We start from the raw sequence: 27,843 nt of genomic DNA on the forward strand, positions 1-27,843 counted from the left end.
ACTCTTTCGAGTTTATTTTGGCAGGGGAGAATAATGACTGATAACTTCAGAAGAGTGTGGAGTTGAGGGGACATTATTTTTAAGATGGGAAAAATTTACCTGCTACTGAGAAAGGTCCATTTGAGAAAAAGAGGTTGAAACAATAGATGAGAAAAGAGACTGTTGATAGTGTGAAAAGGAGGGCAGGAAAAGGCTACAAATACCAGTGGAAGGAATGGGCTTCTGAGAAGAACAGACATCTCCTCCACTGTTACAGGAGGAAAAGTCCTACAGAGATGTTGATTGGGTAATGTGGGAAGTGGAGGCTCTACCTAGTGAGCAATCTTTTGATAAAGTAAATGATATTATCTCTCATAGTCATCTGCTATGGTAGCGAGAGAGTAGACACAAGGATTGGAGGTTTAAGAAAAGAGTGGAGAAGATTTGAAATAGTCATTCTGGAGTGTTACAGGTACTAAAACAATTGAGTACCTAGTAAGATTATGAAATAGCATCTATGGCTTGACTGAGATTTCTGATTTATAGTAGAGTAGACCCAATTTGTGACAATAGAGGTAGGTGGCTCAGGTGGAGTGGAAGAGAGGAGGATGTTTAGGAAGCAGGAGGTCCAAGTGATGGCTGAATCATCAACAAGGACAGTGAAGTTCCTTAGGATGATGACAAGGTTTGCAGTGGGGAGAAAGCCAGTGAGACAAAAACCAAAGTCTTCTCTGAGAAAGAGGATGTATTCATTTCCTAGGGCTACTCCAACAAATTACCACAAAATGGTATGCCTAAAACAACAGAAAGTTATTCTCTCACAGTTCTGGAGGCCAAAAGCCCTAAATCAAGGTGTTGGAAGGGTCAGTTCCTTCTAGCACCCCTGAGGGATTATCTATCCCACACATTTCTCCTAGTTTCTGGTGATGGTCAACAATCCCTGGCATCCTTTGACTTGACCTGTAGATATCACTTCAATATCTGACTCTGTTATCACATTCCCATCTTCCCTCTGTGCCTGTCACTGTGTTCAAATTTCCCTTGTCTAATAAGGACACCAATCAGGGACCCACCCTAATCTAGCATGACCTTCTCTTAACTTGATTACACTTATAAAGGCTCTATTTCCAAATAAGATCACCTTCACAGGTAATGGAGATTAGGACTTCAACCCACTATGGAGGCTATGTACATGACATCAGTGAAAAGGAGTGAGTGATATATCAACATGATGTGAGTCTCAAAAGAGCTATAGTTTTTGCAAGACGGAGGAAAGCTAATGGGCTGGAAGTAGTAGTGGGGAACAAGGAAGGTATCTATCCCACCTCCCGACCCTAAGGTACTGGACAAGACACCAGGCAGCCTTCACATAAGAAAGCAGCAGGGGAAACAGAGCCTTCTGGGTAGAACTAGGTTTCTGTTAGGTAAAAGAGGTTGAGAATGCTGATTAGAGAGCAGCTGGTCAAGAAGGCTCTAGTGGAAAACTCAGGAAAGTGAAGAAAAACAGGAAGAATGGATTGGATAGTAGTACTATCACTACTCTGATAGTAATGTGAAATTCAATGGGAGGGTAGAGGTGAGGTTTACACTTTGGGAGTGAACTGATAATATCAGGAAATGTGGATCAGGGTGGATTTACTCCTAGTGTCTATGAGAAGTTATCAGACTCTGGGCCTGGTGGCCAGAAAATCAGGTCTCTTGGCCTGGGTTGGTGGCAGCTGCAGGAGCTGCAGGCCCCAGGGTAGAGGTGGCTGACCATCTCTACCATTGTGGGCCACAGTGGAAGAATCTATGGTGAGGTCACTCTGTCAGTTTCCTAGAGTTGAGGTTGGATTCCTCACACTAGAAATTGGAAGCAAGAGAGAAAGCCCAAGTTGGGCTAAGATATGGACATTTACTTCTCTTGGTTTGGACTGAGAAGCTATCAAAGTATCTAAGAGGAATCCCCTGAGTTGGAGGTCTTAAAATGCCACCCTATATCTCTCTGCCCCATCTGTGCCAGCTTACTCACCACAGCTGAACAATCAAGCAAGCTGCAAATGGTCTCTGGTATTCAAATCTCAGAAATTACCCAGAATTACCAACCCTTTTCAAAGAGGAGGTAAGGTGAGCATGAATTCTTATGTTCAAATTCTACCTCAGCCACTTTCTAACTGGGTAATCTTAGGCAAATGAGTTAAGGTGTCTGTCATCATCTGGATAATGGAGACAATAACAGTTCCTATCTCACAGAATTGTTGTCATAGAGGATTAAGTGGCTTAATATATGTAAATGCTTAGACTGGTACCTAGGACATAAAACAAGTACTATATAAATGTTTATTTTTATTGTTATTGATTCTCTCTCCCACTTAATCTCTTGATACTACCCTGCTTGGTATAACATCCCCGGCTCTGAACCCTAACTTTAAAAACTACTTCTGAGCCTTCCCCCTGGGTCTGTTTACCTCTGGACCAAATAACCCCAGGTCCTTCAAATGTTCCTCATATAATGTGGCTGTTGGTGCACCAGGCTAGTGACTCACCTTTGGACACACTCTGCACTTTGTCATGTGTCCTTATTTAAAGGGGATGTCCAGGATGGAGCGCAGTGCTCTGGGTGGGGTGTGACAAGTGCAGAGAAGGGCAGAACCATCTTTTCTCTTGTTCCGGTTCTATATTTCTATTAATGCAGCCTAAAATCTAATTACCTTTTTTGGCAGCATCATCACTCTGTTGGCTCGCACTGACTTTACAATCAAATCAAGGTCTTTTACACACGTGCTGTTGTTAAACCAGGCAGGTCTCTTCTATCCTATGCTAGAAGAACAAACCAGCTGTAGTTGCTATGAGGAATTTAAGTCCAACAGTCAAAGCCCAGTATCTGCAGAATTTACTAAAAAAGGAAAGGTGGTCCAGGCAAGCAGTTGGTGGTTGGGGTTCATGGCAGATGCTTCCAGTTGCCTACTTAGCATGGATTTCTCTTTCTTGATCATGTACAGTATCCCAACTTTGCTTGGAGCAGCAGTGCGCCCAACTAAAGGTATTGGATTTCCCAGCTTCCTCTGTAGCTAGGAGTGTCCATGTGACACAGTTCTAGTCAAAGAGATGTACGTAGATATCACTGGGTAGAGTGCTCCATTCTGAATAAAAAAGTAAAGCCTCTCTAGAAGCTCCATTGTCCACAGCCATCATGCCCTGTGAATGTTTCCCCTTCTTTCTGTCTATACTATAAACAGGAGGTCCAGAGTGACAGCAGTGGTCTTGTCACTATCAGACAAAAAGCAAGTAGATGAAAGCTGACCCTAAGGATGGTGGAGATAATAAGCCACCATCTGGTCTGGATGGCATTTCTGAACTTCCCTTCCATCCTTGGGCCATGTACTCAGGGAAATTTTGTTGCATAAGACAAAGAAACCTATCTATTTAAGCTACTGTTGTAGAGTTGTCCATTTCTAGCCTAAAGCACACCTAACTGACTTAGGGTTATAGTATAGGAAAATTGGGGATCCAAATGGAAGGTAAACATGACTAGAGGCATTTAGACATTTATAAATACAAGTGGGCAACAGGATCAAAGAAATCCATCAGTAAGACATCAGCCACTGTGCTAGGGCTCGGGATCAGGACTCTCTCCCTAGATGGTGAACTAAAAGAGCATGACTGGGCCTAGGCCTTAACATGAGACTGGTGGTCAGGTTGGGGGACTCAGGCACAGAACATGAGATAGAAGGCCAGGGATCAGAACTGAACAATAAGATAACTTCAGTGAAAACTTGAGATCAGACTCAGACCTGTGGCAAAGGGACTGCTTGTTCCTGAATTCCAGTGCACAGAGTGGGGTAACTTCAACTCTTCTTGTCTTAGGACAGGTATAGCCTGCAGATGGGAGGGAAATTTGTCCAACTGTGGAGGGGGGAAGGGGACAGAAAGTGGGATCAGGCAAAACCTGACAAGCTTTAGCTCAAGTTGTGCTTTAGCCATCCTGGCAGTCTTCCTATGCATTCTTCAATTCACCCTTAACTATGGGCTCTCATTTTCATCTTTTGCCCACGCCCTTTTAAGATCTGAGCTTAACAAAAATTTCCCTGTGTCACCACATTAGTCTCTTTAAATGGATCCCGCTTCTATTTCTGCCTAATTTTCAGAATTTTACTCTGGAAAAACCCTTTCCCTCCTCCTTCTACTCCAACTTGTCTTCTCCCCTGCCCAGTTTGAAGGCACTCTATCGCTCTTCTTGGGCTCCCCTCAGAAGTGATTCACCTTTATCCTCCAGCTTTAGACTCTGCTGACCTGGGAGCAGGTGTAGAGAAAGGGCTTGGAAGAAGGCTGGCCAGGACCCACCAGCTCTGGGGAGCAGCAGCCACCCCCAGCCCCCCACCCCACCCACAAGGCTGGTCCGTTCCAGGGGCCTGATTAGAGGCCAGTGCCTTTCCTTCCCCATCCCAGTTTCTTGTGTCATCTAGAGCAGGAGAACTCCCTCTGGCCACTGATGTGCTACCACTTCTCCTTTGTGTGCACTGGGTACTGTGTGAATAAGTTATTGCTACATTGCGTCCCTGTGATAGATGGGCCTTTGTGAGACACTTTTCACCCTGTCTGTGCTGGATAGAAGGCAGGGAGTCTTGCCTGAGTGACTTCTCACAGAAAGCTCCAGAGGTGCTCAGAGCTGATAGCCTAGGCCTGGCGTTGCTATTTCATTGGCACTCAAGAATGTCAATCATTGTGGTCCTGCCAATCATCTGTGAACTGGGTATCTGTAAGCCATTAGCCTTCTTTTTTAAACAGAACACTGAACCCTCCAAGGACTAAACAAAGAATGGCTCTGGAAAGATAGTTCCTAGGTGGGCAGGGGCAATTGTGCCCATGTCACTAACTCAGACCCTTTGGTTTCATCCTCCTTCATCAAGCCCTGTCTCTATTTGACTCCTTATATCCAGGCCAGTCCTGCTGCTAAGTCGCTTCAGTCACGTCCAACTCTGTGCAACTCCATAGATGGCAGCCCACCAGGCTCCCCCGTCCCTGGGATTCTCCAGGCAAGAACACTGGAGTGGGTTGCCATTTCCTTCTCCAATGCATGAAAGTGAAAAGTGAAAGTGAAGTCGCTCAGTCGTGTCTGACTCTTAGCGACCCCATGGACTGCAGCCTACCAGGCTCCTCCATCCATGGGATTTTCCAGGCAAGAGTACTGGAGTGGCGTGCCATTGCCTTCTCCAAGGCCAGTCCTAGGTTCATTCAATTCTATGCCTGTCATTTCCCTCCCAGATGCATTTCTTATCTCTGCTCCTGCTGCTGCTGGCCTTGTTCAGCCTCAGTACCTCTTATCTGGACTACTAACCAGTCTCATAATTGGTTTCCTTGCCTTGAGTCCTCCCAACCCACCCCCTGCCCCACCCAACCTAGTCTCCATCCTACAGCCAAATCAATCCTCTAAAAATGAAAACCCGATTATGTCACCTCCTGCTGAAAACCTTTCAACCTCTCCCATGGTGCTTAGTACCCTTGGGATAAAGTCCAAACTACTTAGCATGGCACCCGGGGCCCTTCATGATTTGGCTCCTGCCAAATCTTCAGCCTCATTTTTGGCATTGCTCCCATTTCACACCTAGTCACAATGAACTACTTTGCAGATTTCTGAGCACGCCATTCTTGGCTTTGCTCCTAGGCCTTTACACATGACATTCCCTCTGCCTGGGACATCCTTCACATCCTTCTCTCCTATCTGTCTAGCCAACTCTTACTCATTTCTTAAGACTTGGACTAAACTCCCTCAGCCCAAGACACATATTTTACTGCTGTCTGTGTCTCTGATGCCTAGTACAGTGTCTGGAATACAACAGATCCTCAGTAGATGTTTGCTGAGTAAATAAATTCATTTACTCAGCGACCCCATGGACTGTAGCCCACCAGGCTCCTCTATCCATGGGGATTCTCCAGGTAAGAATACTAGAGTCGGTTGCCATGCCCTCCTCCAGGGGATCTTCCCAACCTAGGGATTGAACCCAGGTTTCCTGCATTGCAGGTGGATTCTTTACCATCTGAGCTACTAGGGAAGCCCAATAAATGAATGAATGCTTCCCGACTCAGTTGGCTGTGTGCAAAATCATCTCTGATGGATGCTGGCAGAGTTGATCAGTCCCTCCCTCTAAGGAGGGAGCCCTCTCTCTGTCTTGCATATTATCCTTATTATACTGGGTTGCAATTCTTTCTCTAAAATTCTGCCTCCCTAATTCAACTGGGAGCATCTCGAGGGCAGAGCCATGTTTGATCCACATCAGGCTTCTACCTAGTCTGCAGCATAATACTTGAATAAGCCTCCCAAACACCTGGCAGTTTTGTCCCTTGTCTCATATTCCTTTACTCTCTTCCCCACAAATTCTCACCACTAATACAGCCAAATTGTCACACTTGTGGCTTCACAACCATACAAAGCTCCTCCTCATCCCTGAGACTTTTCACCTGCATCCTCTTATTTTATATGCCCTTCCCTCCCACCCACTCAAATTCTGCTACTTCTTTAAGAACCAGCTCAAAGTTTCCCTCTTCCAGAAACCTTTCATGCATCCATCCAAGCCCACCTCTGAGTAATGCTAATAATGATGCCCAACCATCTCATTCAGCCCTGGGCATCCCCTCATGTTACTCACGGGAAAACCAAAACTCAGAGAGAGAAAGAGGACTCTCTAAAGGACACAAAGCATGTGCAGTGGTACATTACCTGAACCCAAGTCTCCAGTCCACGAGTCCTCCCAATAACCAAAATATATGTCTTATCTATATTTTCCTCATGAAGACTACAGTTTCCTTGAATGTAAGACCATCTTTCACCCATTTATCTTTCCAGGACTTAACTGGAGTGTTGAAGGCTCTAGAGGTTTCTCTCTTGGCTTCATTGGTTACTAGCTGTGTGACTTTAGACAACCCAACCACTCTAAATCTCAGGTTCCTCATATACAAATGAAGATAAGACCAATGCCTATGTACTTAGACTGTTGTGAATATTAAATGAAATAATGAATATAAAGTGCCTAGCACCTAGTATACACTCAACAAAGGCTATTTTCTTTATTGTTGGTATTCTTAATACTAACAAATCCTTGCTGGTAGTGGTTGATCAAAAATTGGAGGTGGGAGTTACTGGGGTAGGAGGCAATGAGAAAAGGAAGCAAACAATCAGCTCAGTCTGAGATCTGGTGGAATCCAAACAAGGTTAGTGGCGCGGCAGGACGTTTGTACGTCTGAGTTCCTAGTGCCATGTGACCGTGAGGGCTCCAAGCACATGGTTCCATCCTGGCGGCGTAGCTTCCCTAACTCTCCCTCAGCTATTCTCAGCAGTCTGTAGGGGGAGCCAGGAAGCTAGGACAGGGAGAGGTTGCTGGAAATCTTACTAAGGGCAGAAACGACACCCCATCGCTACTCCCCACTGTCTTGCCCCTCCAGGACTCCCTCCAAGCTCTGTCCTCTGCGGTAGCTTAGCCGGGAGCTGTCCTTCAGCACCAGAGGCCGCCTTGGCCTCAGGCAGGACAGCGAGGGCGACAGCGGAGTTAGGACAAGGGACTGGTCCGATCCGCAGCCGGCTCCAGCGTCGCCTAGTCACGGGAACCGGGGCGGCGACCCAGGGTGGCAAAGAGACACTGCGAAGGTGCCTCCTGCTTTCTGCCTCTAACAGTCACCCTCAGAAGTCCCCTAGCCCTCGTGCGGGAGTGAGCGGCCGTTACGCGGACGAAGGCGGGCGCCCAGGTCTGCGGGGGAGGGGGAGCGCCGGGGCCTGGGACTCAGCGTGCGGCGTGTGCACGCGGGGAGCGGGCGTATGAACGGAGGCGCTGAAGTGAATGGAGTTGGGGGTGGACTGGAAACATCCCCAAACAGCACAGGCTGCAGCCGGCTGGGGGGCGGGGGGGGGCGTAAGTCCTGAGGCGCAGGCGCAGTCGGGGCCCCAGTCCCGCTCCCTCCTCCTCTTCGTGGCTCTTTCTCCGCCCCACTCCCCCCCAAACACACTCGCACACGGGCTCTCAAGGTGTTCTCCGCACAGCGGAAGATGGCGACAGACTGAGGGGGCACGGCCAGCGGGAGCCACGGGGCCGTGCCGCTCGGCTGCCGCCACAGCGGTCCGAACGCGAGGCGGAAGCTAGAGGCGCACTAAGTAAAGCCCCGCGTCGGCGTCCGGCGCCTGTGGCGCCGCGGAGAGCTAGGTGGCCCGCCCGAGCCGGAACTCCGGAAACGACGGGCGCTGAGCCGGAGCGGAGCTGGCCCCGGACCGGCCCCGGCGAACAGCCAGAGCGCGAGCGAAGCCCGAAGGGCCGGGCAGCGGGCCGGCCGGCGGGCCTAGGAGGGCGCAAGCGAGGCAGGGAGCGGTGCGGAGCGGGCGGCCGGCGGGCGGGCGGGCGGACGGGCGGGCGGGAGCGGAGCGGCGCGGGGCGAGCGAGCGGAGCGGAGCGCGGCGACCGGGCCCGCACGGCGGCGCTGAGGGGCGCAGAGCTGCGCCGAGCCGAGACGGCCGGAGCGGAGTGCTAGCCGGGCGGCCGCCGGCGCGGAGTGAAGCGGCGCTGAGCTCGGGGCAGCTGAGGGGCCCGACACTATGAGGAGTGCGGCGCTGCCGCCTCAGCCGCCACCGCCCCAGTGCCCCGCACCGCCCCCCGCCGGGACGCTGGGCAGTGCCTAGCGGGCCGGGCGGCCGCGCCCGGGCGGCGAGCAAGGAAGCGCGGGACGGGCGCGAGGACGGCGCGAGAGCGCCCCGCCACTCCGGCCTGAGCGGGGCCCCGGGCCGGCCGGCCTGCCTCGCCATGCAGCCCCCGAGGTAGAGCCTGGACGGCGCCGAGGAGCGCGGAGCGGCGCGCAGCCGCCCGCCCGAGACGGCCGTCCGGCCTTGCGCCCGCCTGCTCCCTCCAGCCCGGACCCCCCTGAAATATGTTCAGGGGCGCTTGGATGTGGCCCGGAAAAGACGCCGCCGCGCTGACTATCTGCTGCTGCTGCTGCTGCTGGGCTCCCAGGCCGAGCGACAAACCTTGCGCCGACTCCGAGCGGGCGCAGCGATGGCGACTGTCCCTGGCGTCCCTGCTCTTCTTCACCGTGCTGCTCGCTGACCATCTGTGGCTGTGCGCGGGGGCCCGGCCGCGAGCCAGGGAGCTGAGCAGCGCCATGCGGCCGCCCTGGGGGTCCGGCCGGGAGCGGCAGCCGGTACCTCCTCGCGCGGTGCTGCCCCTGCCGCCGCCGCCGCCTCCCGGCCAGCCCAGCGCGCCCCCGGGCACCTGCGGCCCGCGATACAGCAACCTGACCAAAGCCGCCGCCGCCGCCGCCGGTCCCGGGCCGGACTGCGGCGGCGTCCCAGAACCCACGGGGCTGGACGCAGCTTGCACCAAATTGCAATCTTTGCAGAGACTTTTCGAACCGACTACCCCAGCGCCCCCTCTGCGGCCCCCCGACTCCCCTTCCCGTGCCCCGGCCGAGTTCCCCACCGCCAAAAAAAACTTGCTCAAAGGCCACTTTCGGAACTTCACTCTTTCCTTTTGCGACACCTACACGGTCTGGGACTTGCTGCTGGGCATGGACCGCCCCGACAGCCTGGACTGCAGCCTGGACAACCTGCTGGGGGACCTGCTGGCCGTGGTGGCTAGCCCGGGCTCCGGGGCCTGGGAGGTGTGTAGCAACTGTATCGAGGCGTACCAGCGGCTCGACCGACATGCTCAGGAAAAATATGACGAGTTCGACCTCGTGCTGCATAAATACTTACAGGCAGAAGAGTACTCAATCCGGTCCTGCACGAAAGGCTGTAAGGTAGGGACTGGCGTCCGCGGCCACAACGGCTGCCGCTTTGGCGGCGGGAACGGTGGCGGTGGAACCGGGAGAAAAAAGGTTTCCCCCTGTACCCACCCGACCGCCTCCCATCACCCCCACCGTTCTCAGTGGGCTACGGGTAGTGCTACTGTGGGACCCTCCGCGGAGAAGGGGCCTCAGGGATTTAGGTCAGGTAAACCACCTGGCCAACTTCTATTGATTCTGGGTTTGGGCACCATAGGACAAGGGCTTTCTTGCATGCCGCCCCCAGCATGAGGCGGGAAGAGTTCGGGGGGGTGGGCAAGTCAGCAAAGGGGTGGAAAGAGGGCTCTGGCTCCTCCAGCCCCCATCCTTAGCCAGCGATGCCCCTTTCCTTTCCTGGGCTAGAATGGAAAGTCCTGGGACTGGCTGCTACAAGGGGAAGGCCAAAGGTGGGGGGAAGAATATTTGCCATCTAACCCTCACTCTTCAGCCCCTGCCAGTGGGTGAGGGGAGGGGCGCTTGGTCGTGGGACACAGCACACTGCTGACCTTATATGACCTGAGGTGGCTGGTCAGAGCCTAGGCAAGTGGAGCCCCAGGGTGTCTGTTTTCTCCCAAGAAAGGAAGCTGCTAGCTCCTCTCCACCGACAAGAGAATGAGCTGGGAGCCGGGCACAGCAGCTTGTGAGAGGGTCACTGGAGGCTGGTGCATTACAAGTCTCAGGTGCCTTCACAGCATGCTGGGGTGGCAGTGGAGGAAAAGCTGGCTTTCTAGCTGTTGGGGACAGACATCCAGAGGAGAGGCGAGGCTGCTGCAGAATGCACCTGGGGCAGAGCTGAGTGTTGAGAAACTTCTTGACCCTGAGCAGGGTCATTCTGGACAGTGAGTGTGTGGGGGCTGTAAACGTTTGGGAAATGGTGCTACTCCTTTGTTCGTGCAGCCTGCCAGGTGGCCTGCCTTTGAAAGGAAAAGGAACAGCAAGGTCAAAGGGTCAAGTGAAGAGGAGGCCAGGTGGGGTGCTGGCCTCACCCATCCTAGAACTGGGGGCTGAGAGGAAGACGGTTACCTCCCAGCCTAGCTTGTCTCCCTCTGAGGCTTTGGGGAGGGGAGGAAAGTGCCCCTTTCCATCCAACGTGACACTGTGGCCTTCTGCCGGGTTCCAAGCTCTTGGTGGGCTCCTTAGGGATCTGAGCAGGGGGTTGGGGAGGAAAGGGGTAGCTCCTTGCTCCTGACTTCACTTTCTTGTTCTCCTTTTTCCTGTTCTCGTAACCTAGCAGTCTCCCTCCCGCCTCCCTCAGCCTCAGCTGACTCACTGCCTCACTCACACTACCAAATGAGATATTCCACTTCTTAAAGGTGTACAGACAGATAGACATGCACACACTGCCAAACAGCACCACCACCCCAGGCAAAGTCACACAGAGATGGAGAGAGGTCAGCACACCCACAAACAGTGCCACTGAATCAGACATGGTGTCATACACATGCACATCTCCCCAGCATTTCAGAGCCACACAGGCAGAAGTACCGTCACGTGAAAAAAGGACACATTTTGTCACATAGGGATAAACATACACCTTTGATGTCAGCCACAGATACACACACTCAGTACAAACAGAAGGATGCAGCCCACTAGCAAGTGGAATAAAGGATGTCTGTCTTTTTGTGGTCTTCACTCTGACCCCATGGCCCTGACATTTTCTTTCCCACAATCTGCAGGATAAAAGAGAAACCATACCACAACTTTCTCATGGGGTTTTCTTTTTCTCCAGGTCACAGTTGGCTTCAAACTGTCTGATGTGGCACTAAATAATAACCCCGCCCATTGATTATTTTCACCAGGCAGTTTGATGGAGAAAAGCAACTGGTCTCTTGGATTCAGGAGGCCTGATTATCTCTACCACTTGTTTGTAGTGTGACCTTGGGCACGTCACTTCACTTCTCTAAGCTTTTGTTTCCTCATTCATAAAACAAGGATAATAACCCTGGCTCTGCCCGCATCCTGAGACTTGTGAAATTGAAGTGGGAAGAGGTAGCTGATAATATTTTGTAGGAATAATAGAACATCTGATGGTGATGTCCTGCTTAGGGTTTTTATCCTCTCTCACATATATTATGAGATCACAACTGCCTGGGGAGGCTGGTAATACCAGCATCATTAGCTCCATTTTACAGATGGGGAAACTGAGGTGCAGGCTCAAGCAGTTTACCCCAACGCCACTTGGCTAACGAGCAGGAGTACCAGGCCTCTAACCCTCATGGTGTTGGTGCTAAGCCCAGGCTTTGGCCGTGGTGTCTTATCTAGTCCACAGTGGCCTGGGTCCTCCCTGCTCTCCTTTGTCTCCTTGTCGTTTTCGCTCTCTCACTCTCTCTCTCCCTCTCAAGTGAACTCCGCCTGCTCTCTTGCTGCCTGCTGTGCCGGGAGAAGGGCAGTGCAAGCTCCACGGCTTTCTTCCTGTCTTTCCCACCCTCTCCGAGGATGTGCTCTCCCTCCGCTGAGGCCCACACCCACAGGCGTCTCAATTCCAGCTGTATTACAGGCCCTACAGGAAAAGACAGCCTTGTTCCCCTCCTTCCTGCAGCCTCTCTCACTTCACCCCAGTGCCCCATCTCTATCCCAGACCTTTTTTGCAGATTCCTAGTCTAGCCTACAGCTTCAAGCCGTCCTGTCCAGCCCCTCCCCCAAATGGGACCCCTTGGAGATAATGCCCCAACCTCCAAGCTTCTCCAGGGTGGAAAGCCCACAGCCCCAGGCCAGGGTGAGGAGGCCTCTTCTGCTGCTGGAAACCAAATCTGGAGACTTTGCTCCAGGGCCAGGTGACACCCCCCCCACCCCCCCCACCCCTGTCCCCAGGGGCCTGTCCCGAGTATCTCAGATCTTTCCCGGGCAGCCCCAGAAACCCTGTTCTCTCCCTTTGCAGTGTCTGCCCCTGTTTTGGGCCACACAGGGCCCCACACATCATACCTGTCCTCACTGCTGCCTGTGACACCTCCCAATTTAGTACCAGCTGCGACATTTCCTTAATGTGCGACTGACTTCCTCTCGCACAGCAGGGCGATGATAACTTAGGCTGATGCCCATCCCCACCCTGGCCTCTCCCAACCCCAAGGGCCACTCTCCACCCCTCCCTTACCTCCCTGTGCAGGTACCCCCTCAGCCTTTGCCTCCTGCTCTGCTTGGCCCTCCTGGCCCTGCTTACAGTTACTGGACCACCTCCTCACTCCCCCAACCCTCTCCATCTCCCAACCCTGCCAGGCCCTGCCTGGTTCTGATTGCCTCTTCCTTCACCCCTGCCCCTTCCCTCTTCTAAAGTCAGTATAGTCTGATGGGGACGGTGGTGAAGATGAGAACAAAACCCTGACCTCCTCTCATAGCTCTGATCCAGGAGGAGATAGAAGCCCAAGAGAAGGCCAGTGCTCAGCTCTCTCACTAGCCACAGGGCCAGGGAAGGATGCAGTGGTTCTGTTTTCTTCTAGACTGACCCGCACCCACCTGGCAGGTTGTATGTTTCGTTCTGGGTCTCACACTGAGCAGGTAGGAGGAGGCTAAAACCCAAGTTTTCCTGGATATAATTGAAGGAGCTGTTTCACCAGGAGAAGAGGAGACTCAGGAGGGTGTGGTCTCTGACTTCATACCTCAGAAGAGTTGTCGGGGTGCTAAAGAAGAGGCATGTCCTGCTTAACCCCAAGGGGACTTTATGGTTAGAAAGTCCTAGGCTCAAACCCAGCTCTTTTATGTATTACCCATGTGACCTTGAGCTAGGGACTTCAGCTCTCTCATCCTCACTTTTCTCATCTGTAAAATGGAGCTAATTCATCAGAATGGCCCTGTGAGCTCACTATTAATGAGAAATCTGCACAGTACCTAGACCTGGCATGTCAGAGTTGTTCAGTTAACAGTTTTTTCCTTCCAGGGAAGAAACATAGTGCCTTGAGAGGAGGTGAGCTTCTGCTTCCAGGGGAAAGGTCTAGGCTGATTCAGGCAGACCCCTGGAGGAAATGCTGTGGAGATGACTGACTCCAGATTATAGGGCAGGTTGGACCAGCCACCTCTGAGGTCTGTGTCAGCTCAGAGCTCAGGCTCATGAACAGAGGCTGCTCCCTCAGCAGCAAGATTGAATAGAGAGGGCCAGGAAGGAGGCCTAACACCCACAAGCAGGGGAAGGGGCTAGCAGAGCCAGCACCTTGCCTTCTGCCCTTACTCTAGGGGCCCTGCTCTTCCTCCACTCCGGCTGGCAGCTGTTTCTGCCTCCCTGCCTTCCTCTCTCCTCCCACCTGCCATAGCTTTCCTACCAATCAGGACTCCCAGGCTAACGCTGGTGCTGCGAACAGGATGCTCAGGGCACTGGGCTAAGGGCAGGAGCCCCAAGTTGGCAAGTGGTCCCTGTTGTCACCCAAGCTTGCAGGCAGGGAACAGTGCCCCACAGTCAGCCTCCCTGACCCGGGTTTCTTACAGGCAGAGAACCTGTTCACATGTGGGGGGTGGAGGAAGGAAGGAGGGGGGTCAGTCAAGAAGCAAGCTCCTAGAAACCATGGCAAAGCTTTGAGGAGGGCCATCCAGATCCATGGAAGTTCATCGGCCACAGACAGGAGCACTGGGCTTCTGGGAAGGGCCAGCAATAGGGAAAAGGCAGTGTTTGTAGCTCGGACACGATGTAGGAGCGTAAATGTGGGAATGGGAAAGTGGCCTCCTGCTGCCCACACCACTCTGAACCCCTTCACCCCTGTCCTGACCCACCCCACTCCCAATCCCCACATTCCCCCCAATTCTGACCCACCACCAACGTCCCCTATCCCTACACCAAGGACCGCACAATTTTCCCAACCTTCTGCTGGAAGGTCTCCCTATGTTAGTCGCTCAATCGTATCCAACTCTCTGTGACCCCATGGGCTGTATCCCCCAGGCTCCTCTGTCCACGGAATTCTCCAGGCAAGAATACTGGAGTGGGTAGCCATTCCCTTCTCCAGGGGATGTTTTTGACCCCAGAGATCAAACCCCAGTCTCCTACATTGCAGGCAGATTTTTTACCGTCTGAGCCACCAGAGAAGCAGAAGGTCACCCTAGACCCTTCCCAAACCACACCTGCACCTCACTCTCTATTTCTTATCCCCACACCTACATTCCTCTAGTCCCCACTTCTCCCCACAGTTACCCCCACCTGCTCCCATCCCTTCCTTTCCCCCCTCGCCCTTCACTGCTCCCTTCTAACAGCCAGCCCTCTCCCATCCCCCATCCTGCTCCTTTCCCCTTGTCTCTCACACTCCCCCAACCTTTACCCTGCCCCACTGTGATCCTCTTCTGGCCTCATCCCCTAAGCACTATACCTCTTGCCCTTGTCACCTCCATGCTCCCTCACCCCTCGCATCCCTCACACCCCACTCACTGTTTGCCTCTCTGATCCCCATCCCTCTTCCTGCCCCCTTTGATCTTCTGGTCCCCTCTTCTGTCCTCTCTCTTCCTCGCTGCTCTTTTTCGCCTTCCTGCCTTCTCTCCTCCCCACTCAGGGTGGACATGTGCACACATGCTTAGACACATAGACACACAGACAGTCTTCTTCATGGCAACTTCCCATCCTTCCCACAGGCTGGTGCCTGACTACTATAGTCACCATAGCAACGGGAACCTCCAGGAAGGATACACTGGTATCTCCTGAAGGTGGGGGTGGGGGGAATTAGGTGGAGGAAGGGAGCCCAGCAGCCTCCCATCCATCTCTTGGTCTGGCTGGAAGAGTCTGCTGAACACAGTGGAGGGAAGGGTGAGGAAAGGGAAGACAGTGGGTGCCGGTGGGGCTTAGACTAAAGGAGGGCCAAGGGTCTCCAAACACATCACAGGCACAGGAGGGTGCTTCTAAGCCACGTGGGTGTGTGTTGGTCTCCTCCTGCAGCATCAAAGACTGTGCTGGTAGGTCCGCACTTTGGATCTGAGCCACTCCAGGGGCTCCCTTCAAGTTGGCAGTAGGTGTTGCTGGATCCCCTTGCACTTGGTCAGCTTCTCTAGTCTCTCAATAGTCAGCTGGGCATTGCCTCTGACAGCTGTAACCACAGGAAGAGGGATGGGGATCAGAGAGGCAAACAGTGACTAGGGTGTGAGGGATGCGAGGGGTGAGGGGACATGGAGGTGACAAGGGCAAGAGGTATATCTCAGGGAAAGGGCACAGCCACCCTTCAGTGTGTGGGTGCATCTGTAGGACACCTTAGACTCGGGGGTGGGAGTTTGCCCTAGAAAAACTTCTCCCTCAGGGCAGTCTTTCATCTTCCCACCCTGGGAGGCTGTTTACCTGTTGTGTGCCCTTGCACCCTGGAAATCAGACCTGCCCCTCCCTGCCCCTAGCTCACATCTCAGCCACGTGTGGATCCCAGCTGCAGGTGTTTGTTGGAAAGCCAGAGGCAGCTTCTGAGGCTGGGGTAGACATATGTGGGCCTCCAGGAGCACCATTCTCTGACGCTGACCTGGGAAGCCTCTTGGGAACAGATGTGTTATTCCTGTGGTTACAGGGGTGCAAACCAGGGTGTGTGCAGTGATGCTGGACCAGACTTTTCTTCCTGGGCATGTAAGGGGATTCAGAAAAGCCTGAATTTTTGAGCCAGACAGGTGCTGAGAAGGGAGAGCAAGGGTACCAGGTGAATTGCAGCTGGCCCTGGGGAAGGAAGAAGTTACTATGGAGTAACAGGTGCTGCCAGGGCCAAAGCTCCTGTTTGAATGGACTCTGGAAAAAGGAGCTGGAACCTGAACCACAAGTCTCTGGGCCAGAAGGCAAAGGCAGGCTGGCACCAAAGAAGAAAGAGAAAGGGGAAAAGAAAACTGCCAGCTTTCAAGTGCCTGGGAGATGCCAGGGGCTTTATGTGTATCCATGAACTCAGTTAATTCTGACAGTCATCCTAGCAGGCAGGTACTCTTATAATCCCCTTTTTACAAATGTGACAACTGAGATTCATTGACAGAAAGGGACCCATCCAGGTCACATAGCTAAAAGGTGGGAGGACTGCCACACAAACCCAGGTCTGTCCATTGTTTCCCCAGTCACACATGTACAAAGAAATTCTTAATAAACTCCCTCCAGCTGTCAGAGGCAATGCCCAGCTGACTGTTGAGAGACTGGAGTGAGAGGCTGACCAAGCGCAAGGGGATCCAGCAACACCTACTGCCAACTTGTAGGGAGCCCCTGGAGTGGCTCAGATCCAAAGTGGGGACCTACCAGCACCGTCTTTGTTCAGTACCCCAGTCTCTCGTCCTTGAGCCCCAGTGATAATCACTGGTGTCTTCTTGGGATTGTGACAGAGGATGAGAAAGGGAGGTGTTTGATCCCTTCTATTTCTAAAGGCTCTTCCAAGGAGATGGGAGGAGCTGGATTCCTCTTGCCTGAAGGGGAGATATCGACTATATTCTCAACCCAAATCTGCTAGAAGGATCAACCAGAGCATGAGAGGAGTACGTCCCCCTAAGCAGGCCTGAGCCCTGCCCAGCCTTTGCTGGGAGAGAAAACGATGAGACCTTGTTACCCCAGAGCCTCTGGGCTTTGGACAGACAGTTCCCATGCCAGGGTTTTGGTGAGCCCTGGCCTAGGATGGCTGAGCTTCTCTCAGAGGTAGAAGGAAGTGCAAACTCACCAAGCTCTGCTTGGAGAAGGACATGTGGCAGTGCTGGGGTTACTGTTGTTCCCTGTCTCTGTATTTGGTTTCCAGCAGATAGCATGGCTCCCTGGCTGATCTGTGAAAGGTGAGCATATCTGCTTAGTGTTGAACTCAGCTAAAACTTCCAACCAGGTTAATCCTTCAGAACTATTATAGACTCAGAATCTTAAAAGAAAAAAAAAAAAAAAACTTTTTTTCTCAATTACCAAAAAAATGACCTTTGAAATGGTTTGGAAAATAGAAATATAACAGTTTGAAAAGGGTCCTTGAGATGTTCTTAATGTTAGTGTATTTCCTCCCAATATGTCTTTTTGTGGCATAGTTTTTTACTGTAGTAAAATATACATAACATCAAGTTTACCATTCTAACCATGTTTAGGTGTACAAGTCAGTGGCATTAAAGTATATTTGCAATGTTGTACAACCACCTCCACTATACATTTCTAAAATGTCTTTATTCTCCTAAATAGAAAGGCTTTACCCATTAAACAATAACTCTCCATTCCTCCTCCCCCAGCCCCTGGTAACTTCTATTCTTTTTCCCATCTCTATAAATTTGACTATTCTAGATAATTCATTTAAGTGGAATCATATATACTTTTTGTCCTTTGTGTCTGGCGTATTTCATTTAACATAACATTTTCAAGGTTCATCCACGTGGTGGCATGTATCAGTACTTCATTCTTTTTATGGTTGAATAATATTCCATTGTCTGGATATACCACATTTTTTTAATTCATTCATCTCTATGGACATTTGGGTTGTTTCCACTTTGGGGCAATTACGAATAAAACTGCTATGAATGTTCATGGACAAGTTCTTATGTGGACCTATATTTTCATTTCCTTCCATCTTTTGGCTCTTGTGAGTAATGTTGTTATGAACATTGGTATACAAATATCTATTTGAACCCATGCTTTCAGTTCTTTTGGTTGTATACCTAAACTTGCTGGATTACGTGGTAATTCTATATTTAACTTTTTAAGGAGCCTCCATATTGCTTTCTACAGTGCTGCACCATTTGACATTCTTATGAGCAATGCACAGGGTTCCAATTTCTCCACATCCTCATCAACACTTACTCTTTTCCTTTTTTTTTTTTTTTGATAGTAGCCATCCTAATGGATGTGACTATATATTTTTTACATAGTTGAAATCATCTAGGTTTTTTACTCTAGTCTTTCTACCTTATTGCTAAAGTTATACTGAGTATCTTTCCATGTAATTAAATATTCACAAGCCACATTTTTTTCTTTTTTTTGCTCTACCACATGGCCTGTGGGATTAATTCACCTATCAGGGATCAAACCTGGGCCCTCGGCAGTGAAAGCACAGAGTCCCAACCACTGGAGACCAGGGAATTCCCACAAACATCATTCTTGATGAGCATATAATATTCCATCCCATGAATTTAGTGCAGTTTATTTACCTAGTTCCCTATTATTAGGTATTTACCTTCAACTTTTATAAATAATGTTGTGATGGATAACTTTGTCCATAAGTCTTTGTCACATCTACAATTTTCTTTTTCTAATAAATTTTCTACCTCAATCATTTTTTCTTATTTCTGTACTTTGCTAAGTTTCTTAAATCACAAAATAATTCACCTTCATTGTACCAAATCTAACAATACAGAGGTTTATAAAAAAATATTTAATAATCTTCCTGTTCCCTCCGCTCCCAGTCCTACTGCCCTGAGGCCACTGATGTTAACAGTTTGGTGTGTATCCTTCCATCCCTCTTTCTGAGCTTACATCAGCATTTGTACACAAAATGATTCTTTCCCTTGTTTTGCATACACTTGAAAGCATATACATTAATTCTGCAGAATGAACTTTTGGGATGAGTCTTACAGAATCAAAGAGTATTAACCTTTTTAAAGCTTGTGGCATACAAATTTCTTTCTTACCAAATTTCTTTCCAGAAGGGTGATTCTAATTTAAACCCTCACCACAAATGTGAGACTAATTTACCACTCTTGTCCAGTATTGAGTATCATATTTTTTAAAACTTTATTAATTTGGAGCTAAAAATGGTATATCATTGGTTGTAATTTGCATTCCTTAGGTCAAACATTTGTTTTTCTTATTTATGGGCCATTTGTATTGCTTCTTTTGTAAATTGTCTGTTTATGTCTTATGTTTTTATTATTGATTTGTATGTACTCTTTTATGTGTATTAATGAGTTTTTTCTGATTACATTTATGGTAGTTTTCTTTTTTCATTTATTATTTGACTCTTAGAGCTGAAAGGGGTGCATTGGAAGAAAAGGAACTATCCCAGGCACTTTTATATACTTTATCTCACTTAATTCTTACATCTGTCTTGTGGCTATATATTTATCCCTGTTTTACTTAGAAGACTGGCTCAGAGGAGTTAGGTAACTAACTCAAGGTCATCCAGCTAGTAAGAGTTGGACCTGGAATTTGAATTCAGGTCAAATCCAGGGATTTAGTTACCAGAAGGCAATGGTACTACCCAATCTGTACTAGTGTAATTTTACTATTGGTAAAGCTTTGTGCTAGTTGATTTACAGACATTATTTGCAGAAAGGTTAAGGATACATGCTCTTACTATCTCCCATTTTGTAGATGAGGAAAGTATAGATCAGGGAATTTAAGTAACTTGTGTGAGGTTTCATAACTAGTGAGAGCAGACCTGACCTTTGACCACAGGACTGTTTGAGGTTAAAGATGTTTGACCCTGTCTTCTCCCTATACATGCTGCCTCCCTAGGGACCATCTTCTTGGATACAAATTGAGGCTCAGAGAGAGAGAGTACTTTGCTTACAGTCACATAGCAAATTAGTGACTGAGTCTCTCCCTCCTTACAGATGACTTGTCTAAGTTTCATACAGCCAGTTAGTGGCAGAACCCAGCTCTGGCTAACTACCTGACTAGAGCAAAGGCTTTTTGATGAAGAATATTTACAGAGCAAACTGGGGAGAAAGAACAATTAGGTAGAGTGTGTGGCTGCCCTGAAACCTTTCTAAAGGAATGAACTCTGGTTTTGGAGCCTTCTAGAGCAAGGCAGTTCCAGGAGCCCCTACATGGTAAGACCTAGGACAGGAAATCTCATGTCCAAAGACAAGAAGACCTTTCTACAAGGAGACAGCTGCCTTCCCATCACCAATTGCTAAAGCAGGAACAGTTGCCTCTTTTCAACACTTCTAGGGTGTGTGTGTGTGTTTGTGCTTGCATACATGCATACATTTAGAGAAAAGAAGAAAGGGAGTGCTTTGATGGAGGAATGGACATGGTCTTTTGTAGCCCCTCGTACTTGCATGTTCTTCACCCCACACCCCCTCACAAAGAAAACTTATATCAGGAGTGAGCTGCATACACAGATTTTAGAAAATCACTCTCCCATTCAGTCCTAGAAATCTCTCCCCAACTTGACCTGAAATTCCATCAAAAAGATTTGAGTAACAAGCTAATTACTTCAATGGTCATAGTGAAATGGAGGGACCATCCAAAAGGCAATATCATATATAAGAGCTTGGGCACTGAAGTCCAGGTAAACCTGACTTCAAATTCTGGCTCAAAATCTGTCTACTGCATAAAACAGTTGTTGAGACCTTTCATCTCTCTTGGAACCTCACTTTCGTTGAATTCAAAACTAAGAAATAGGGTCATTGTGAGGTTTCAATAACATATAACATGCTAATCTCTCAAGAACACAGTGCCTATGAAATGGAAAGTGCTCAAGAAATGGTAGCCACCATTGTTGTTATTGCCTGTGTGGCCTTGGATGAGCTATTTAAACTCTGGTCCTTCCTGTTCTCACCTGTAAATATGTCTCCATCTCAGGAGGTGGTTGTGAGGATTCAATGAGTTAATAAATGTTAGTTGCTTAGAACAGAGCCTGGCATATAGTAAGCACTTAATAAATGGTAGCTATTATTATTCTCACCTTAATTAGATGTATTTAATCTAAATGACTGCTTAATACTCAATTGAGATCAACAACACTTTCCCTTCAGTTCAGTTCAGTTCAGTCGCTCAGTCGTGTCCGACTCTGCGACCCCATGAATCGCAGCACACCAGGCCGGCCTCCCTGTCCATCACCATCTCCTGGAGTTCACTCAGACTCACGTCCGTTGAGTCCGTGATGCCATCCAGCCATCTCATCCTCTGTTGTCCCCTTCTCCTCCTGCCCCCAATCCCTCCCAGCATCAGAGTCTTTTCCAATGAGTCAACTCTTCTCATGAGGTGGCCAAAGTACTGGAGCTTCAGCTTTAGCATCATTCCTTCCAAAGAAATCCCAGGGTTGATCTCCTTCAGAATGGACTGGTTGGATCTCCTTGCCGTCCAAGGGACTCTCAAGAGTCTTCTCCAACAGCACAGTTCAAAAGCATCAATTCTTCTGCGCTCAGCCTTCTTCACAGTCCAACTCTCACATCCATACATGACCACAGGAAAAACCATAGCCTTGACTAGACGGACCTTAGTCAAAAGGTAATTTGGGAGCAGGAGGTGACATGTTCAGTGTGGAGGTGGAAAGTTAGGAGCCAGAAGGCAACTGGATAGATTCTAGTGAGTGAGAACACAGAGACATACTCAGGTAGGAGAGGAAAGAGCCAGAGATGGGAAGACTCCAAAGCCTTTATTTCCCTCACCCTCAGACCAAGCACAACTGGCAGGTCCTTTCATTAGGTTTCTGTTCTCCCCAGCCTGTCATCTGTTTAGCAAGGTTCTGTGTCTGAGGATGGAAGTAAGGTAAGGGCAAGGAGCTGTTTTCAATATGATACCTGCAGGAAGCTGGAGATACCTGCCTGAGCCTGAGCCCGAGCCCAGGATTAGCAACGTGTGGCAGACAGGCATGCCTGTGAGTGGGCAGTGGGATTTCATGCCCAGCACATTTGTGTGCAGCTCAAATGAAGCTATGGTTGTCAGTGTCACAGTGGCACCATTTCTGTGGGTGGTAGCCTGCACCGCTTAGGTACAGAGGCCACCAAAGTTCCCCTCCTCTCACACTAGTTCTTCTCTTTGGCTATGGGACCACTCATTAATTTCGTTGGCCTGTTAACCTGGCCCAAGCCCATGGTGGTGATGGAATAGATGATCCACGACTAGACACTAGGACCTGGGGTTTTGGGGCTGAGTCTGGTAAGGTTGATCAGGTCAAGTGTTGGGGACTTTGTTTTGTTGTTTTTGAAGTTCATGGCTGCATATTAGTTTATATTGTTATTTTACTTTCATTTTATCAAAGTAATATATGTTCATAATTTTAAAAGACAGATAAGCTACACATATATACTGAATCTTCAGTTAAACACTTAGCTTTTTCTTTTGATATTTATTGTCACATTTTTCATGATGTGCCAATACTGCTGCTATTTTTTGACTTTTCTGTTTGAAATATCTGTGCACATGAAGATACACACATATACATATATACATATGTATATCTATCACATATATACATATATATCCTTGTAGCATCTATCTATCTTTTAAATTATATATAATATATTTTAAATAATAAATAGCAACCTCAATGCTTATAATTAAAGCAGAAGCCCTCTGTTCCAACCCTAAGCCTCATTCTTCAGAGTCAAATACTTCTAAACTTCTTAGCTGTATTTTCTGATATTTACCTCCCATCTCTAAATAGTATGCCAATTTTATTATTTCTTGATTTTTTTCTGATTTAAATATGTACTGACTTTTTATAGAGGGGGATTTAGCTGTCTTACTACCAGCAACACCATATGCACACTTCTCTCATATATATCCAATATTGTCATACCATAATTTCTGGTTTTAACAGTATTCCATATTTATATTATTAGGATTATAAATATTGTTCATAGCTGAGTCATGTAGAATACTGTGATTATATTTTCTTCCTTGGCCAACTTGTTTTCCTGGAGTTAATAATTGCCTCTTTTTGCCCCCTATTTGCTTAGTTTTCTACGAGTTTTTTTTTTTTTTTGCTAATGCATTCCCAATTTCTCCATCAAAGCTGTAAAATTCATGTAACACATTACATAACCCATTGCTTCCATCCTTTTCTTGGGGATCTCCACCTTCCTCCAGTCTGGACTAGTTGCTAGAGGCTTGGCTTTTAAGTGCTTGGATTTTAAGCACTTAGCAAGCATCTCTTCTGTACACCTAGTTCCTTGTGAAGTCCTGAGGGAAATACACAGATATGTAAGATACAACCCCTGTCCTCAGGGAGCCTACAGTCCCAAGAATGTAAATAATTTATTCAGATATCTCACCAGAAGGCTTGAGCGCCTTCCAGGGACTTTGATTTAAGCTATGTCTTTGATCCCACACTCTAGGCAGAACTCCTCCCTCCATCTCCACTGGGTTATCAGAAGAATACAATATAGTCTCCCAGAGAGCAAATGTGTTCTTAGACTGTATTAACAGAAACAGAGCTTCTAGGATTGGAGGGCTGATACTTCTACTTGACTCCGTTGATAAACTCTGTCTAGGGATTGCATTCAGTTGCAAGGGACATGGAAAAATAGGAACTTGTCAGGAAATGATGATGGCATGGCAGCTTGGACCAGTCAGAGGGCCCTGAAAACGGTGGTCTTGGGATGTTGTCCAAAGTTGGCTGTAGCAGTCAGAGCCCCGGCTCCAGCACAGGGGCCTACGCAGAATGTGAGATATTTAGCTCCCTGTGGTATACTGATGAGCAGAACTCTTCCACTACACACTTCAGTTTTGCCTAAGGCGATATGTGCAAGAACTTTCTTCAGAATCACTGCACCATTAATAAACAAAAGAAAAGAATATTCAGAGAGGAGAATTATAGGATGTTCTATGCAGGAAATGTATGATGTAGTATTAGGAATGGAGGATAACAAGCATTTTGCTCCTTGGTGTAAAAAATCAGATGTAATATCAAGGAGATCTGAATTCTGCAAAACATGATTAAAAATTGGGTTTCTACCTGCAGTGGAGCACTATATATCAGTAGTAACCTTAGTGTAACCACATTTGGTAAAGGCATACTGTGCTGATGGGAAGCTCTTCAATCATTTGGAGACTGTTTGGCATTTTAGCCCAGGTCTTCCTGGCTACCCAAGAACTTGTACTTTGGATTTTTTCAATTTCTCTTGAATTTTGCAAACTTCTACCACAGCTTGCCACAGGGTTTTTCAATGAAGTTGTAAAGCAGATGGTGTCTGCCTTTGAAAGAAGAGCATGTAAGCTGTATGGTCCAGAAACAAATATACTTCAGGAATTAATGCTTCATGAAGTTCATCTCACATAAAGAGAAAAACAAAGTGGTCACCTACTTGCAACTAGTTTGTTTACTTTTAGGAAGTGCTTTCATCATTTGCTTTTAGAAGTCAGAAAAAGTGAAAGAAAATGAAGTCGCTCAATCATGTTCAACTCTTTGCAACCCCATGGACTCTAGCCCACCAGGCTCCTCTGTCCATGGGATTTTCCAGGCAGGAGTACTGCAGTGGGGTGCCATTTCCTTCTCCAGGGGATCTTTCCAACCCAGGGATCGAACCCAGGTCTCCTACATTGTAGGCAGACACTTTACCATCTGAGCCATCAGGGAAGTCAGAAAGCATTTGTCAAACCCAGCTTTGATTATAAACTTGTACCATTGAAAATTTGCACTTGAAATATGGAACCACGTGTATGTAGAATTTAATCAAGTTTAATTCAGACTAATATGTATATTAGCATATTTAAAATAAAGGTGTGTCATCACTGTTGCCAGAATACTGACATCACTCTTCTGAACAGAAATCAAAACTGTAAATTTAAACCTTTTAATTTTCATGTCACATGAAGAGGCTGGTTGAGATACTCATAAAGTGTGTATAATATTAACCATATCATGTTTAAATTATTAAATTCAGACTATTTATAACTTATTGTTTTAGGGCCTGCCTCATGGCTTAGGATATTGAGTGGTCATCAGATCAAGTAAAACTTTGACTTAAAAATATTGGTAATGAAGGTTCCCTGGCACCTTTCTTATTTTTAAATTGTTCCTATGGGTAGTGTAGATAATTCAATGTTAAACTGAGTTTAGCTTCCAGATAAATAATTTTTTGTTGAGTGGTCCAGAGTTTTAAGCTACTTTTCTCTTTGTTTGCAACCCTCTCCCCAGTCCTTTGACTGCTCTTTTAATAATGCTGAATCAGTGTCAAATTTTATCTATAGCAATGGACAATAAATGAAGATAAGTTGGTTGATATGTCTACAGCACCATGCATCCTTATTTTCTATTTATTGTGTGAATTCACTTTCAATAATGTATTTCAAACTGATATTTTTGTAAACAAATCAATGTAAGGACTGAAGCGGTAACTTAATAAAGTTAATTTGTTTAAAAAAATAAAAAAAAAAATAGGAATTTGTCTGAATAGGAACAACCAGGATAAAACAGAAATGGAAACCACATCCCCCAAAATAGTTGAAAAACTAGTTTGGCTTCTTGGAAAAGTAGTATACACATAGCTCTCTCCATTTTTCTTCCCTCACATTCCCTTTTAAATTGGTTTCTGTCCCCACTGCTCCACTGAAACTGCTCTCACCATGATGAAACTGCCAGCGTGTCCTCATCTGCTGACCACTCTTACTCTTTGAAACTTCCCTTCCCTAATTTACAGAATGCCACTCTCCTCTGTTTCTTCTCCAAGCTCTTTAACCACCCCCTCATCTTCATCATACTCCCTTCTTCTACCTACCCCCTAAATGTTAATGTTTTCCAGGGATCCACTGTTGGTCCTTTGCTCTATGTGTTCATTCTCCCTAGACAACATCCTCTACTTCTTTGGCTTCCACCATTGTTTTATAAGTCAGAGTGAGCTAGGTTGTGCTGTGAAAGAAAAAAAGAAAGTGAAGTAGCTCAGTCGTGTCCGACTCTTTGTGACCCCATGGACTGTAGCCCACCAGGCTCCTCCATTCATGGAATTTTCCAGGCAAGAGTACTGGAGTGAATTGCCATTTCCTTCTCCACGGGATCTTCCTGACCCAGGGATCGAACCCAGGTCTCCCGCACTGCAGGCAGATGCTTTTACCGTCTGAGCCACCAGGGAATTCCCAAATATCAGAGGCTTATCACAGCAGTTATTTCTTGCTCATAATATATGTCCAAAACAGGTCATCAGGGAGCATCTATTCATGATAGTCACCAAGAGACCTAGGCTAGTAAAAGATCCATTTCAACATCACTTCCACAGTCAACAGCAGAGGGAAGAGAATGTGGCAGATCACACTCCAGCTTCTTAAAGCTTCTCCCCAGAAGTGATCCAGGTCACTTCAACTCACATTTCATTGGCCAAAGTCTTATGGCCACAGCTAATTTCAAAAGGTGTGGGAAAGTATAGTCCTACTATGTTCCTGAAGATTAACTCCTTAACCATTGGTAACTCCCAAACCTTTATCTCTAGCCCAGACCTTCCTTCTGAACTCAGACCATTATGTCCAACTGCCTCCTTGACATTCTACCTTGCCTAGTATATATTGACCTATACTTCAAAGTCAGCATGACCAAAAACTGAATTCTTCTTCTTGACCCCCAAATCTACTTCTCCTCCTGCCTTCCCTTCCTTAATGAATGAAACTACTATTCATCCTGCCACCCGAACAAGAAACCTGGTCGTCATCTTGACCCCCTTCCTCACCCTCAATCCCCATATCCCTAATTTATCTCCTCTCATATCCATCCCCTTCTCTCCATTTCTTAATTCTGCTGCTACTGCCTCAGTTGAGGCCCCCATCATCTCTCACTCAGACTGTTTGCAATAGTCTCCTAGCTGATCTCTCTACCTCCAGTTTTGATGCCTATAATCCATCATCCACATTTCTGAAACATAAATCTAAAAAGTTAGTCATAGAAGTGATAAGCAGTCTTTTAAAAAGCAGTTATTTAAAACTCACAAAAGGTTCTCTGTTGCCTACAGGATGAAGCCTGGCATCCAGAGCATATCATAATATATTATGATATTATGGGCACAGCCTTCCTCTGCAACCTGATCTCCCATCATGGCCCCCTTTGTACCCTCTAACTATGCTGAACTACCAACAGTGTCTGAACCTGGCAGTATTTCAAACCCCCAGGCCTTTATACCTGCTTATTCCTTTGCTTTAAGTGCACTTACTCCTGCCATATTCTATCCAGTGAACTTCAACTCATTTTTTCCAAGCCCCAACTCTAGCCTCTCCCATATGGAGATATTTTCTCATGCCTCACCCCTCAAAATACAGTTGATCCTTCCTCCCTTTATGGGATCACTTGTACCAAGTACATACTACTTATTACAGTGACCTCTAATGATTGATACACAAGGTTGTCTCTCCTGCTCCTTAAAGATAGCAATCTTGTCTTCCCTAACTCTATCATCTTTAGCTCTCCAGCACAGTGCCAGGCACTCAAACATGTTCAAAAAGTGATCACTGCAGGAAAAAAATGAATTGGAAGACCTGACCTGATTCAAGGAAGTTTACAAATACCTCCTGCAGGGCTGGCATGGAGACAGGAAGTTTATGGCCCCAGAAGAGCTAGTAGGAGC

General features: G+C 47.8%; 1 protein-coding gene and 1 pseudogene across 1 annotated transcript in view; both read left to right on the forward strand.

The window, feature by feature from the left end:
* Positions 1–8,604: 8,604 nt before the first annotated feature.
* Positions 8,605–27,843, forward strand: part of NALF2 (NALCN channel auxiliary factor 2) — a 29,287-nt gene continuing 10,048 nt past the window's right edge. The window contains exon 1 of the mRNA XM_027963140.3: positions 8,605–9,732. Within this exon, the coding sequence (XP_027818941.1) occupies positions 8,866–9,732 (867 nt within the window). The 5' untranslated portion in view covers positions 8,605–8,865. The remainder of the gene's footprint in view (positions 9,733–27,843) is intronic.
* Positions 18,947–26,047, forward strand: LOC114111367 (coenzyme Q-binding protein COQ10 homolog B, mitochondrial-like; annotated as a pseudogene).

The sequence above is a fragment of the Ovis aries genome, chromosome X (assembly GCF_016772045.2).
Source record: "Ovis aries strain OAR_USU_Benz2616 breed Rambouillet chromosome X, ARS-UI_Ramb_v3.0, whole genome shotgun sequence".
NCBI classification, from domain to species: Eukaryota; Metazoa; Chordata; class Mammalia; order Artiodactyla; family Bovidae; genus Ovis; species Ovis aries.